Genomic DNA, 13,206 nt, shown 5'->3' on the forward strand with positions numbered 1-13,206 from the left:
TATCATCATGACTGTCGTTCACGGTAACAAGCTAAGACCTCCCAGCCTCTCCCTCAGGCTGTCGATTGCCGTAGAACAATACTTTCTGTCCTGCCACTGTCTGCCTCCTATTATTCAGTTGCGTTCCACTGTGCCTCAACTCTGCCCCCTCTGTCATGTCTTGTCACAGTGCTGTTCCCATAATTGACCCACATTACCTCCTGCCCCTCCCATAACTGTTTGCTTCCCATTGCTTCTCTGCTCCACAACCCTCTTTGCCCTTCTGTACTGTATCCTGAAGAGCTTTGCTACAGATTAACACATTTTGCTAAGGTTATTATACTGTATCCAATCCATAGTCTTACATTTCTTTGAGTCCTTAACATAACCCCTAATGTTTTCGCAAAGAAAAAGAAATCATCAACACCCTTCCTGTCTGTGTTTGTCTTGTCTTACCCTAACCCCACCACAAATCGCTCCCACGCTGCACTAATTTGATTATATTTTCATCGTATTCATCGCACACCAAAATTCAGTAGGGATATGAATATCTACCAATGACATACTGTACATGTGGTGACATGTGTTAGAAAACAAATGTAATCCTATGCTGAAATTGAACAACAAAAACATGTTCAGCCCATTTCCTGTAATAATAAAAACAAAAACAACAGGGAAATCAAAATCAATCATGTTAATCTTGTTTATTTCACTCTTACTGTCAAACTGTAACCAATGTTCGTGAGAGCATTGCAGCCAAGGGGAAAGGGGCCCATGGCCTGACATCACCCCTGCTGTCAGGAAGCATGGCCAACAAGTGGTGTGAACGCCAGGTCCCAGAGGCAACTTCAGGGACGACCCAGAACACACTGTAGTTTGAGATGAACAATAACCCATAGACAACAGTGGTAGAACAGACGGATGGAGCAGGAGTTTAAGCTCACACACATATTAACAATACTCTTGAAACACACACGCAAACATACAATAGGGTGACCATTACTGCCTCCGCCCATTCTTCCACAGGAAGCAGCGTTTCCCTTTCCTGTTGCCTGCTGAATGGAAATACATAGTGTCAGGGTGTGTTTGTGTGTGTTTTTTGTAGAATATCGCCTGTGTCCTCTTGTTTCTGTGTATTTTTACAGTATGTGTGAAAATGCATCGGAGGAAAAAGCAAGGTGAAACAACACAAGAACCTTTACACACATTTCATGTACCACTTACTGCTGATGTCTTAGTGTTAGCATTACTGGTACTGTTTCTTGAAATGTTGTTTTAGTAATCATTGATTTTGGCATGGAATTCATACATATATGAGCTTCATAAAGTTTAGGCTTATGATATAAACTATATGCTAATGGTCACTTTTAGCAAGTGTCATTCACAATACACTTGATGGAGTTATGTTACTGTAATGCCCCCTTTAGGAGACACTTGACACATGCAGTTTCTCAACCCTGATACAAGTTAAAGATATATGAGTTTTTATAACATTTTCATATGGTGCAGAAGCTCTGTCGGATTGTTGTGTGTTTGTATATATTATTAAAAAACAAGACATTATGGTACACCAAATATTATATATATTACATCTTTACAACACACAGTATAGCTGACAATGTATAAACATTAATGATAAGAAATGATAACATGGTTAAGGACAAATGATTTAAACAAGTGGTTTGTCCCTTTACGTTATAGATGTGTCTCCAGATTGGCTTTAATCCCTGGTCATTCGTTCCTTAAGAGAGATGAGCTTCAATTTTAGATCGGCGTGTGGGAGAGATTCCTTTTCATTGACTCCTGTGAAGGCAAATATGGTTGTTAGTTAAGATAAAGCCAATTAATATGCTCAAATTTGCTATATTTTTTAAATACACAACTATACCAACACCTATTTCTCACATTTAAAAAAAATTGAATGGATGGTTCCAACACAACAGAAGAATTAGACTTGCCTGTTGCATCTTGAGCTCAAGTAAAATGGCATCTGTTATAAAAAGAAATATAAAAGCTGCTTTAAACCAAGTAGAATACACATTTGCATTTTTAATTCACACATACATTGCTTAACCTTTTATCACCCATTGCGCAGTCTGCTGGATATTAGCACTAAACAGAGCTGCTAGTACATTGAAGTGTTACATATGAGCCTGTAATACATGTACCAATAAACTGTATTGTAAGACATTTGATCAAACGTTTGTCATTTTTAAAAAGTAGTCAATTTTGTGCAATTACTTAAGCTACAATCCCTACAAGGAAAATCTCCCCATGTTCAATGCATACATTTCAAAAGGGTTTAAATATTTGAACAAATTGGTGAATAAACCCTTAAAAGCCAAAAATATTACTCTGTGGACTAAACCCTTACCTAACATTAATACAGTGCAAAATGTATGTTGTACACTTTTCTTAGATGTCTTGTTCATCTGGGGATACATTCACTTCATCTTTATGACTTATATAATGAAGAAACAGTTCACACTCACAGTTTTTGCAGATCATAAAAAGCAGCCCTCCAAGTAACAGAATACACAGCAAAAAAAGACCCACTGTAGTAATCTTGGAGAAAGCTAGTCATAGGAAAATATATTGTTATTATAATTCACAAGTATTATACTAGTGTTCATGTTCATGCGATTCTGTAATTGTATTACTTGAATTTCAGTACATATCTTACCTGATTTGAATACTTGTAATCGTCTTTTAGCCTTCGTTGGAGGCCATCTGATAGTGATGTATCTGTCGGTAAGAGGAATGGAAGGTGGAGCAGTGGTCGTGTTTTTGTTGTTTTGACGCGGTTTGTCAATTACAGCTTTCTCTTTTTTTAACTCTTCTCTCTTCTGTCCTTTCGAATCTGGGCCTGATTGATGCTTGCTTGAATCCTCTGTTCCGTTAAAACCAACATCAGGTGTGCCTCCGTTTTCATAGACGTCTAGTTCCGACCATTCGTCTGCATCCATTGTCATGTATTCATCAATAGTGATGTCTGCTGTTTCAAGCTGCTCCATTGTTGAATTGCATCTCCATCTGACTTTGAGTTATGTACTCAGTCCCTTACCGACCAGATAGCTGTTGATACTACTAACACATCTCAGTGGGAGGGACTTCATGGGACCAATTTGAATACAACTTATTAGAAAGTATGACTCGGGGCTTTCCCCTGCCTCAGAAAAACACTCTTCCTCTTTCCAAGCTCATTCAAATGTAACCATTAACATTTGAAAAAGACTGGATCACCAGGGGAGAAAATGAGAGATTCAACTTTTAGCAATTATTTTTGGGCAAATAGAAGGCTTGTTTATAATCTGTAATAGTCGGGTAAATACAAATATTATAAAAAAAACCTAAAATCAACATATTTGCAAAATATAGATCATTTAAATTATAAGAATTATATATATTTTCTTATTATGCACTGATGTGTTGTTGTTTTTCTTTGCATTTGGCAAATGTATTTAATTAATTAGCATAAAGTAGGTGCACTTTCAGTGTTCATCAGAAATGTGTGTTTATAGTGAACCTTCTCAGCTCTGTTCATTAATCTGCCATTGTCTTAGTGTTATTTGGCCGTTAAAGAAAAGGAACTGAATTTTGGAACGGTTACTGTTAATTGCGTGCATAATCACTCTGAAGAGAAACAATAACATCATGACACATAAGTGAGGCTAAGGGAAACACAATTAGCATTATTTATTTAACCTTGATACTGTACAGTAAGCTTACCAACAGGATCCTCACTTATACAGTGTTTCTGAATGTTTTAGTTCCTGTTTGAAGTTACTCGCTTGTTGACACATTTACATAACATTTACTCAATATTGTACTCTGCAAGGAGCAGGGAATCAACATGTTGTCTCCATCTAGCAAAGCAAAAAATAATTCAGACATAATTTAGTACTATCATACCCATATGAAACTGATGAATTGAATTTGGAAACCACATAAATACAGTGCATTAGGTAGCAAGTTACAGAGTAATCTGGTTACAGCCTGGGTCTTTTTGTCCCCCTTTGGCAAGACAGGAAGGATGCTAAGTTACTGCTGTTGTTCATCATGTTCTGAAGTTCCTTCACAAAGCAAATTCCACTTTGGTGTTATTTGTTTTCCTGCTCTGTAGATGATCTGAACTCTGGGTCAAAGGTTTTGCCCTTTTCTTCCTCTCTCTTTCTGTGTTTTTTTTTTCGCCTTTTCCCTCTCACTTGCTGCATACCCTCATCAGGTTTGAGTTAGGAATGCCTTCTGCCTATCTCTGCCCTCCCCCATCAGTTTGGAATTAAGGCTTTTACCTACGAGTGTGTTCGAGTAGTCCAGCCTCTGTTATTTAATCTAATTCATAATGTCCTACAGATGGGTTGAAGGCCTCCAGGCTTTATTGGTTGTGACTCGGAACTCTTTCCTTATCTGCTCCGATCCCCTAATCTGTTGTATGTGCGTATGTATGTGTATGTGCGCTTATGGATGGGTGAGTGTTTAGGTCTTTTTATCCTTTTTTTGCCTTGTCCTTGTCCAACAACACAAATGTCCCATGGTACAATACCACATATGATCTAGAGCAGCAGTTTTCAATAAGTGGGGGGAGCCAAAGAAAGAAAAAATAACGTACACATCTGTATGCAGCTCTATTGAGATCGGTAATTGTTTGTGCGTGTATTAGCTGTAAAATGCATCGTTTCCTTGTCCCAAGTCAACAGAAGTCAGCAGTAAGGGAGGAGACAGGACCCAGCAAAAAAACGTAGGAAATATGATCCTGAGTACTTAAAGTTAGGTTTCACCTTGTCGGGGTCGGAGGCTGCACCTCTGCCGCAGTGTGTGGTCTGCAAGGAGGTGTTAGCAAATGACAGCATGAGACCATGCAAACTTCGGCGTCACATTGAAACTAAGCACACACGTATAGTGAATAAGCCAGTTGAGTTTTTTGAGAGGAAGCGTGATGATTTTCAGTCACAAAAAAAGCATAATACTGTCGTTTGGCACTATTAACATGAAGGCGACAGAAGCATCTTATCGTGTCGCGCTACGTATAGCGAAGGCAGACAAACCCCATAACATCGGCGAAACATTGCTACTCCCTGCAGCTAGAGATATGTGTTCAGTGATACTGGGAGAAGCAGCTGCTGCTAACCTTGACATGATCCCTATCTCTGACAATACCATCCAGTGATGAATATCAGACGTGGCTTGTTTTGTCAAAGAGCAGGTCCTGGACGGTGTTCGTGAAAGCCCCTTTCACGCTATTCAACTAGATGAGTCCACGTCTCACACTGTGCTCAATTGATGGTGTACGTTCGATTTATCACAGAGCTCAGGGTGCAGGAAGATTTTTTGTTTTGTGTTCCTCTACCCGCCCGCACAACAGCTGACAAACTTTTCAAGGCCTTGAATCAATTTTACCAGGCTAATTGCCTAGACTGGGGCCGGTGTTGTGGCATATTCGCTGATGGGGCAAGATCAATGACTGGCTGTCACAGCGGTCTCATTAAACAGGTATATACCTGTTTAATATACCTGTGTATATACAGGCAGTTGCCCCTGCTGCTGTCTTGAAGCACCGCATCATCCATCGCCAGGCATTACCAACAAAACGGATACCCCAAGAATTGCGTGCAGTTCTTGATGTGGCCTTCAGGATTCAGGACGAGGTTTGGTGGAAATGTTCCCAACCCTGTTGAGGATGTTGCGGAGAAGACAGGGCTGCCTCTCAACTCTGTCCAACCGGTCATCACTGCACATTTGAATGGGTTGCGTGACCAGTTTGGCGAGTATTTTGGAGAGGACACAATGGGAAATCAGTAGGTGAGAAATCCATTCTCTTTCCCCGCCACACCCCGTGATGGACTGAGCCTGCAGGAGGAGGAGGCCCTGGTCGAGCTCAGCTCGAATATGGACTTGAAGCAGAGACTGGGAGAATGCCAATCGCGCGTTTCTGGTTGTCTGTGGAGAGCGAGTTTCCCCAGATCTCCACAAAGGCTATGAAAGTCCTACTCCCCTTCACCTCCACCTACTTGTGTGAGTGTGGGTTTTCCGCACTGACCCTGCTAAAAACAAATACAGATCAAGGCTGCAGGTGGGGGACGACTTGCGTTTATTTCTCTCGGCAGTGCAGCCCCGCATCGAACACCTCTGCGCATCAAAAGCGCGGCTTCATTGTTCCCACTCATATGGACGATTAAATTGAAACTCAAAGTTGTGTTGTCTCGAATGCATAAATTGGTTGGGCCATAGGGTTGATTTCGCTCTTGTAGCGCAAATGACGTGAATGGCGTCATTTTGTTTGTTGGTTATTAAAAAAATGGGATGAAAATATGTGAATCTGCTCGATCTGATAACATGCACTCAATGCAGTTGACTGTTAAATGTTATGTGTTCCGTGAACAACCAGCATTGTCGTTCATTGATCAGAGAGCTGACAATTGTGGTGATTTTGTTCAAGACGATGTGCATCTCCTTCAAATGTGCGCTTAAGGCCCATACACACCGTGCCGATTTGTTGACTTTTGGATAGGCCTACTGATGTTCAGTGATTTTAAAAGTAGCCTCAATTAGACCTGCATGAAGTTTGAAAGTATTTGCTGTTGCAAAGATTGTTTATGAATGCACTTTTTAAAAAGTTGTGAAAATGAAATGTCTTCAAATAAAATATTAAAAAATAGTTACATTTTATCAGTTGTTAATGAAACTCGTCATTGCCTGGAACACACAAAAGATGGCAGAGGTGTGTGTGGGTTAGGGCAGGCAGACCAGATTTTGGGGAAGGGGGGCCTCGGCTGTTCTTTCCTACTCTAAGGGGAGGCTCACATTCACCCGATTTGAAAACCCCTAATCTAGAGTATTTTAGAGATCATCTTCCTCTTATACTTGTGTTTTTAAAAAAAATGTATGATATGATTTCGATAGCTCTCTAGCAGTTAGACTCGCTTAATTTATCATATGAGCCTTACTTCTAAGCACACCACTTTCTCTATTGTCCTCGGGCCGACATCAATCCTAATCTATTGCTTTTCTTTCCCAATGCCAGTATTGTCTTGGATTATAAGGGAATGAATTTGTTTGGTTTGCTTGAAGAAACTCCTACAAGTAAAAGTAAAGCTAATTAAAATCATTTATAAGTCATACTTTCATTAAAAAAAAAAACACCAATCATTTAAAAAACCTTATAGATGAACAAAAGTACAAAGTACCAATCCAGTGTCTGCTACTTTGATGAAAACTCTTAATTAGCTGTAGCTGGTGTTTGGTTCATCGTTCCTCCCCGTCGTGATTGAAACAAACAAACTAAGAGCCATTATAGGCTCCAGGAGCAGTAATTGAATAGAATAATAACAGGCTGTTAACACAGTTGTTAATTAGCGTTCGCTGATCCGTGCCTATCTACACAAAACAGCTTGGAGCCCATATATTAAAAAAGACTTAAAGATAAGAGGCAAATGGGTTTATTTTCTTTATTCACATAGAGCTTGCGTGCGCGTGTGTGGTGAGGGATGTGGCGGTAGCTTATGACAAGGCTGCATGTATTGACTTTTATTCTGTCTTGTATAACTTGTGTACACTAAAGTAATTTTGGCTACCATATTACATCATCAAACTCTGCTTGCTTTCTGGAGGAACAGCTAATCCTGACTGTTTGAAGACATGGTTTCATCTTCATGCATCATTGCTCCCAAAATGAAACTGCAACATAATTGTACCTGGCCCCCGTATAATCTGCCTGTGCGGAGTGCCCAAATTGCCCCAACATTAAAGGAGTCAGTTATGCTTCAGGTCAGATATCTTCAGATTTAAACTATTGGACTTTGTACAAACGCTGTAAGTGTACATTAGTATGCATTTACTGTTTCTGCCTGTCTGTGCTAAAGATAATCAAACAAAGCACATGCAGTATTTTATGAATTAAAACCAATTGGTTATTGTGTCTGTTTTAATCTGGGCCATCTTGTTTCTCTGCCTTGAACACAGAATGTTTATGTGAACATCAATCGGATCATGTCGGTCGGGAACCGGCTCCTGGAATCCGGCCACTACGCCTCCCAGCAGATCCAGCAGATCTCAAGTCAGCTGGAGCAGGAGTGGAAGGCCTTTGCTGCAGCACTGGACGAACGCAGCACCCTGCTGGAGATGTCTGCCAGCTTCCACCAGAAAGCAGACCAGGTACATACAGTAAGACTAACAGGGTATATACAGTGCTGATGATGTTTCCCCCCCGAAAAACCCTCAGCTACATGCACATGCTTACACTGATGTGTTAGAATTAATTGGTATTCTTTCTTTAATGATAGGCAAAAATAAGAGGTGGAATGGAGCATCTCAGAACTTTAAATGCTGAAATGAATATCTGTAATGTGGGCTTTAGTAAGGATTCAAACCTGATGATAGTTTTATATATTTTTAAGATAAGTACATTTAAAGAGAAAGAGAAGTAGAATAAAAAACACTACAATTTACAAGCTCTATGGTTGCCTTATCCCAAATAGACCTAAAAGACCATTCAAATGATCAATACTGCTTTCCATTGTTTCGCTTACGTTTGCAGCAACGTTACATTAGTTGATTGTTGACACCTATAGTTGCTGAGCAGATTTTGATATGTTGTTGTCCGCTTTAGTGGAGGGAGCAGCGTCACATACATGATATTGTATCATATGATTTAATGTTACAATTTTGCCAAAATAGTCTCTACCTCTGGTTCATGTATGATGCATTTGGGGCACCTTACATATAAATATTAGTATATGTTATTCTTATTCTGCATAGCTAATACACATTTTTTACAGACCCTTGATCTTTCAATTCTTCCCTTTTATAAAACAGAATAATAAATGGTCAATCAATATTTTATCTTATCGTTCTACCCATCTCTCTGCCCTTCTCTCCCTTTTTAGTTTTTGAAATTGTTCCTCTCAATTACCTCAATCCCTCTCGGCCTCTGACTTTGTCAGCCTTTCCGTTTCCAACAATAACAGTTGGGATGCCAAACCTTTATGTAGAACTAGTTAAGCTGAAAGCCGATGAAGGGATATCCTAATGCGGTGTCGTTGTTTTTTCTTGTTTCTGTTGGCTAACAGGGAGAATATTCAGCGAGTAAAACTTTGTCTGAACTCTACGTACATGCTTACAGCACTTACTGTTTTAAGTAGTAATGGGGACAGCGCAAGTATGCCAATTGTGAAAAATACAGGTTTGCATGAAAACATATATTAATTATCGTGTCAATTGCCACTTCAAAATCAACAGTTTCAGTTATTTTCTTTTTCTTGGTTTCACAGAAACAACCTGATAACTGGGCACAACAAAATAAAAATATACAGGTTTAATGAGAAGTGTAAAGTGCCTACCTGTAGTGTTAACAATGTTATTATAATTTGAACAATATAGAATGAGTTAAACTGGTTTTACAAAAGGATCATAACATCACCGTCATGCATGCACAATAGATATGGCACTATGGTACATTACATACCAAATAGTATACAATAGTATGCAATGCCTAGTCTAAACTGTATATTTATATTTAGGTCTGTGTAATACAATGTTTGTATCATGTGTTTTCTCTCCCCAGTACATGAGTAAAGTGGAGCCATGGTGTAAGGCATGTGGTGAGGGAGAGCTGCCTTCTGAACTCCAAGATCTAGAAGACACAATCCACCATCACCAGGGACTATATGAGCACATCACAACAGCATACTCTGAGGTCAGTTCACACAAGCACGCTCATGTAATCATGCAAAAACAAAAAGGTACATGCAAATATTGATGCCTCTCTGGCAGAAATGGGACTGATAGTTATCCAAATCATGGATTCAAAATATTATCAGCAGCCTTTAACACAGTACATAGTGTGTCTATGTGTGTATATTGCATATGATAGAAAATATATAAAGAAGAAGGTTGTAGTCCTTTTAAAAACATAAGGGAGGTACTTTCATTATTTTATTTGTTCCCACGTGAGATACTTTAAGGTCTTTTTGCAATATGTGAAACTACATGTCGCCTTTAACAGGTAAGCCAGGATGGGAAGTCTCTTTTGGACAAACTACAGCGACCTTTGACACCAGGAAGTGCTGATTCATTGATGGCATCGGCTAACTACTCCAAGGCTGTGCACCACGTCTTAGACATCATCCATGAGGTGCTGCACCACCAGAGGCAGCTGGAAAACATCTGGCAGCATCGCAAAGTCCGCCTGCATCAACGACTGCAGCTGTGTGTCTTTCAGCAGGATGTTCAGCAAGTAAGAGGCACACGAAGACACACAGAGCAAAGTCCAACTAACACAAGAGCTGCAGCTGTGTTGGCCTTAGCATGTTTTGTTGTTCACACATGGGCACACACACACACACACACACACACACACACACACACACACACACACACACACACACACACACACACACACACACACACACACACACACACACACACACACACATACAAAGCAGAGTCTACAGTAGAGACTGGATAAAGTGCTGTCTCGTCTTGTCCTTATTTGAAGTAAACCTTGAAGTGACCTTTAGGGCTAGCTATACACTGCTATTGCGTTTGTACACATCTATCCTTCCTAACAGTTTCACTTCAATTAATCAAGTTTTTGAGCTTTTCACTTTTCACTTTCTGTTATGTAGCAGTTTACTAAACTAATTTTAATTCAGTTGAATCTGTAAAACCTTTGTGCTTCCCAGTAGATTAATAAGCTATAATAAGAATCAGAAATCATCAATTTATTTGTCCCGTAACGGGGAACTTTTAGACATATTTTACAATCATTAGTACATGTATACTGTGAAGTTGGTTAACACATAAAAAATAGGAAGCTGTTCAAACATTATGTAAATAAAATAGCAACAAATTAGTTCAGTGTCGCTGTATTACTTTTTAAAATGTTTATAAAGATCCTATAATCATTGTTTTGTAATGGTGGTGAGATATTCAGAAACATCCCATACTGGATAGCAGAGTGTGGTATATTAAGATGTACTATAATCAGCTCCAGCTTTTCAAAGCCTTTTTTTCCCCCACTTCCTCTTGGGTTTACAGAGTGAGAGTGTGTGTGTCTCTGTCTCTCTCTCTCTCTCTCTCTCTCTCTCTCTCTCTCTCTCTCTCTCTCTCTCTCTCTCTCTCTCTTTCTCTCTGTCTCTCTGCGACTGCTGGTGGCAGAGCTCTTAGATCAAAACGACTGAGTTGGTGCATAGTGTCATCTCTACATTTCTCCCCTTTAGGCATGAACTCTTCCCTGCCTCTCTGCCCCCTCCCCCTTCTCTCCCTCTCTCTCTCCCATCTCCGTCTTGCTGTATCCTAGCTTTACTGTCACTCCCCTCTTCCATCCACTATTTCATCACCCTTTTCTCTTGGTAGTGGTTTCCATGGTGATGCAATTTCCTGCCACATACAGTGTCGAGGGCATTGTGCACATGTTCAGATGTGTTTGTCCCGTCAAACTATTTTAATAGGGACTTGAAAGCGTTGTAAAAAAAATCCCTTCCATTACCATACATAGAAGCAGAGGAAGTATTGCCATCTGTTTTATAGATAATAAGGTCATTATGTACAAAGATTTATAGCTAATATCAACCACAGTGGAAATGTTGACACTTTGCACTGCTCTGGATTTCCTATTAGGCAAAACTTAATTGTCCACTTGTGCAATTTAGACATGACAGATGGGGGGAAAAGAGTAAAGAAAGGAGGGATGAGCAGAGAGCCAGACAGAGGGATAGAGTGATGACATAAAGTACTGTAATGCTGATGTGATCTTGAATAGAGTCAAGTCAGTTAGATTGCACCCCCTACTGCTTGGAAATATGTACTACATGCCTATGCTCTGTGTTTCAAGGTGCTAGACTGGATCGAGAACCACGGTGAGGCCTTCCTCAGTAAACACACTGGTGTTGGGAAGTCTTTACACAGAGCCAGGGCTCTGCAGAAGAGACATGAAGACTTTGAGGAAGTTGCACAGGTGAGTTTCAAGTCTTAAGTGTTAACACAAAAACAATAATTTTGTGACATGTTTCTTCTCTCTGCATCAATTGAACAAGTTTATGAAAATCATGCATGTGTATACGAATCTGGACTCTCATCAATACTTCATGTGTATGTTTCAGAACACCTACACCAATGCTGACAAGTTGCTGGAGGCAGCAGAACAGCTGGCCCAGACCGGAGAGTGTGACCCAGAGGAAATTTACCAGGCTGCCCATCAGCTAGAGGATCGCATTCAGGACTTTGTGCGACGTGTTGAGCAACGAAAAGTCCTGCTGGACATGTCTGTTGCCTTCCATACACACGTCAAAGAGGTGTGTATTACCTCTCTCTCCTCTCATCTCCTCAACCCTAATAAGGTCTATTAACCCCATTCATTTGTCTTTTCTATATTGCCTAAAGCTACAACTTTTACTACTCATATGTTATGAGAAAAGGAGCCAGAGAATGTAGATGTTTGATTTATTGATCAGACTCAGCAATTATTTTTTCTATTGTATGTAGTAATGACAGTAAAAACCATGTCATGTCTTCATCAACCATAAAAGTTAGTATTTGTTGTGCTTTTGCTGTTTTGAAAAGGCAATTAATGAGCTTTACAATCAGAATTGCCTTTGCAGATGGCTGTGAGATAAATAAACTATTACCTAGAAACTATTAACACTTGTGATCATTCTAGCAAGTAATAGTGTTAGGTGAGTCCACGTGACTGAATGAATTGATTATATTTCTGTAGTAACTTCATATTTAAATTGGCCACACAAAAGCAAACACAATTGTACTCTATTTTGCACCCTTTAATGTGCTTTATACATCTGCACCAAAATTACCAAGAATTGGTACTCTTAGTTCTCCCAGTGCAAACAGCTGTGCGTTTCCATTTTTTTAGTAGTGCACTTTTGTTTACACAAATTAAAGCAATCTGCTTCAATATGCTTACTTAATGACTGTGATAATGACAATCATGCCTCTATTTTTCCTATAATTATTTGCCTCATTCATTTACAGGCTAGTGATCTGTATGTGTGTCTGTGTGGCTCATCTCTGCAACCCTAATTGCTCTCACAATGTAATAAATGTCATACACTGTCTTTCACTGTCAGAATTAACCTCTCCACACGGACATTACACTGTACTCTACATGTGTTAACTCTACATCCTGTTTACTCAGACTCATAGAGACAGTCAGAGCGGTGGTGTTAGAAATGGAGCTAGTCTTTAGCGTCCATATGGACTAATCTCTTTCATCCC

The 13,206-nt window shown here is 39.7% G+C and overlaps 1 protein-coding gene and 1 long non-coding RNA gene across 7 annotated transcripts in view; one reads left to right on the forward strand and one right to left on the reverse strand.

Moving 5' to 3' along the window:
• The window catches only part of triob (trio Rho guanine nucleotide exchange factor b), a 114,295-nt gene that overhangs the window by 46,564 nt on the left and 54,525 nt on the right, over nucleotides 1-13,206 (forward strand). For 5 of the 6 annotated variants that reach the window (XM_063878752.1, XM_063878755.1, XM_063878754.1 and 2 more), the window contains 5 exons: nucleotides 7,939-8,130; nucleotides 9,539-9,670; nucleotides 9,980-10,210; nucleotides 11,810-11,932; nucleotides 12,078-12,269. In XM_063878752.1, the coding sequence (XP_063734822.1) occupies nucleotides 7,939-8,130; nucleotides 9,539-9,670; nucleotides 9,980-10,210; nucleotides 11,810-11,932; nucleotides 12,078-12,269 (870 nt within the window). The remainder of the gene's footprint in view (nucleotides 1-7,938; nucleotides 8,131-9,538; nucleotides 9,671-9,979; nucleotides 10,211-11,809; nucleotides 11,933-12,077; nucleotides 12,270-13,206) is intronic. The other variant, XM_063878753.1, reaches the window with a different exon arrangement.
• On the reverse strand, nucleotides 669-3,042 carry LOC134861976 (uncharacterized). The gene is made up of 4 exons (XR_010165453.1): nucleotides 2,663-3,042; nucleotides 2,472-2,555; nucleotides 1,938-1,969; nucleotides 669-1,782 (listed from the first exon to the last, which is right to left on the reverse strand). It is a non-coding gene; the product is annotated as an uncharacterized LOC134861976 (long non-coding RNA).

The sequence above is a fragment of the Eleginops maclovinus genome, chromosome 3, assembly GCF_036324505.1.
Source record: "Eleginops maclovinus isolate JMC-PN-2008 ecotype Puerto Natales chromosome 3, JC_Emac_rtc_rv5, whole genome shotgun sequence".
Lineage (NCBI taxonomy): Eukaryota > Metazoa > Chordata > Actinopteri > Perciformes > Eleginopidae > Eleginops > Eleginops maclovinus.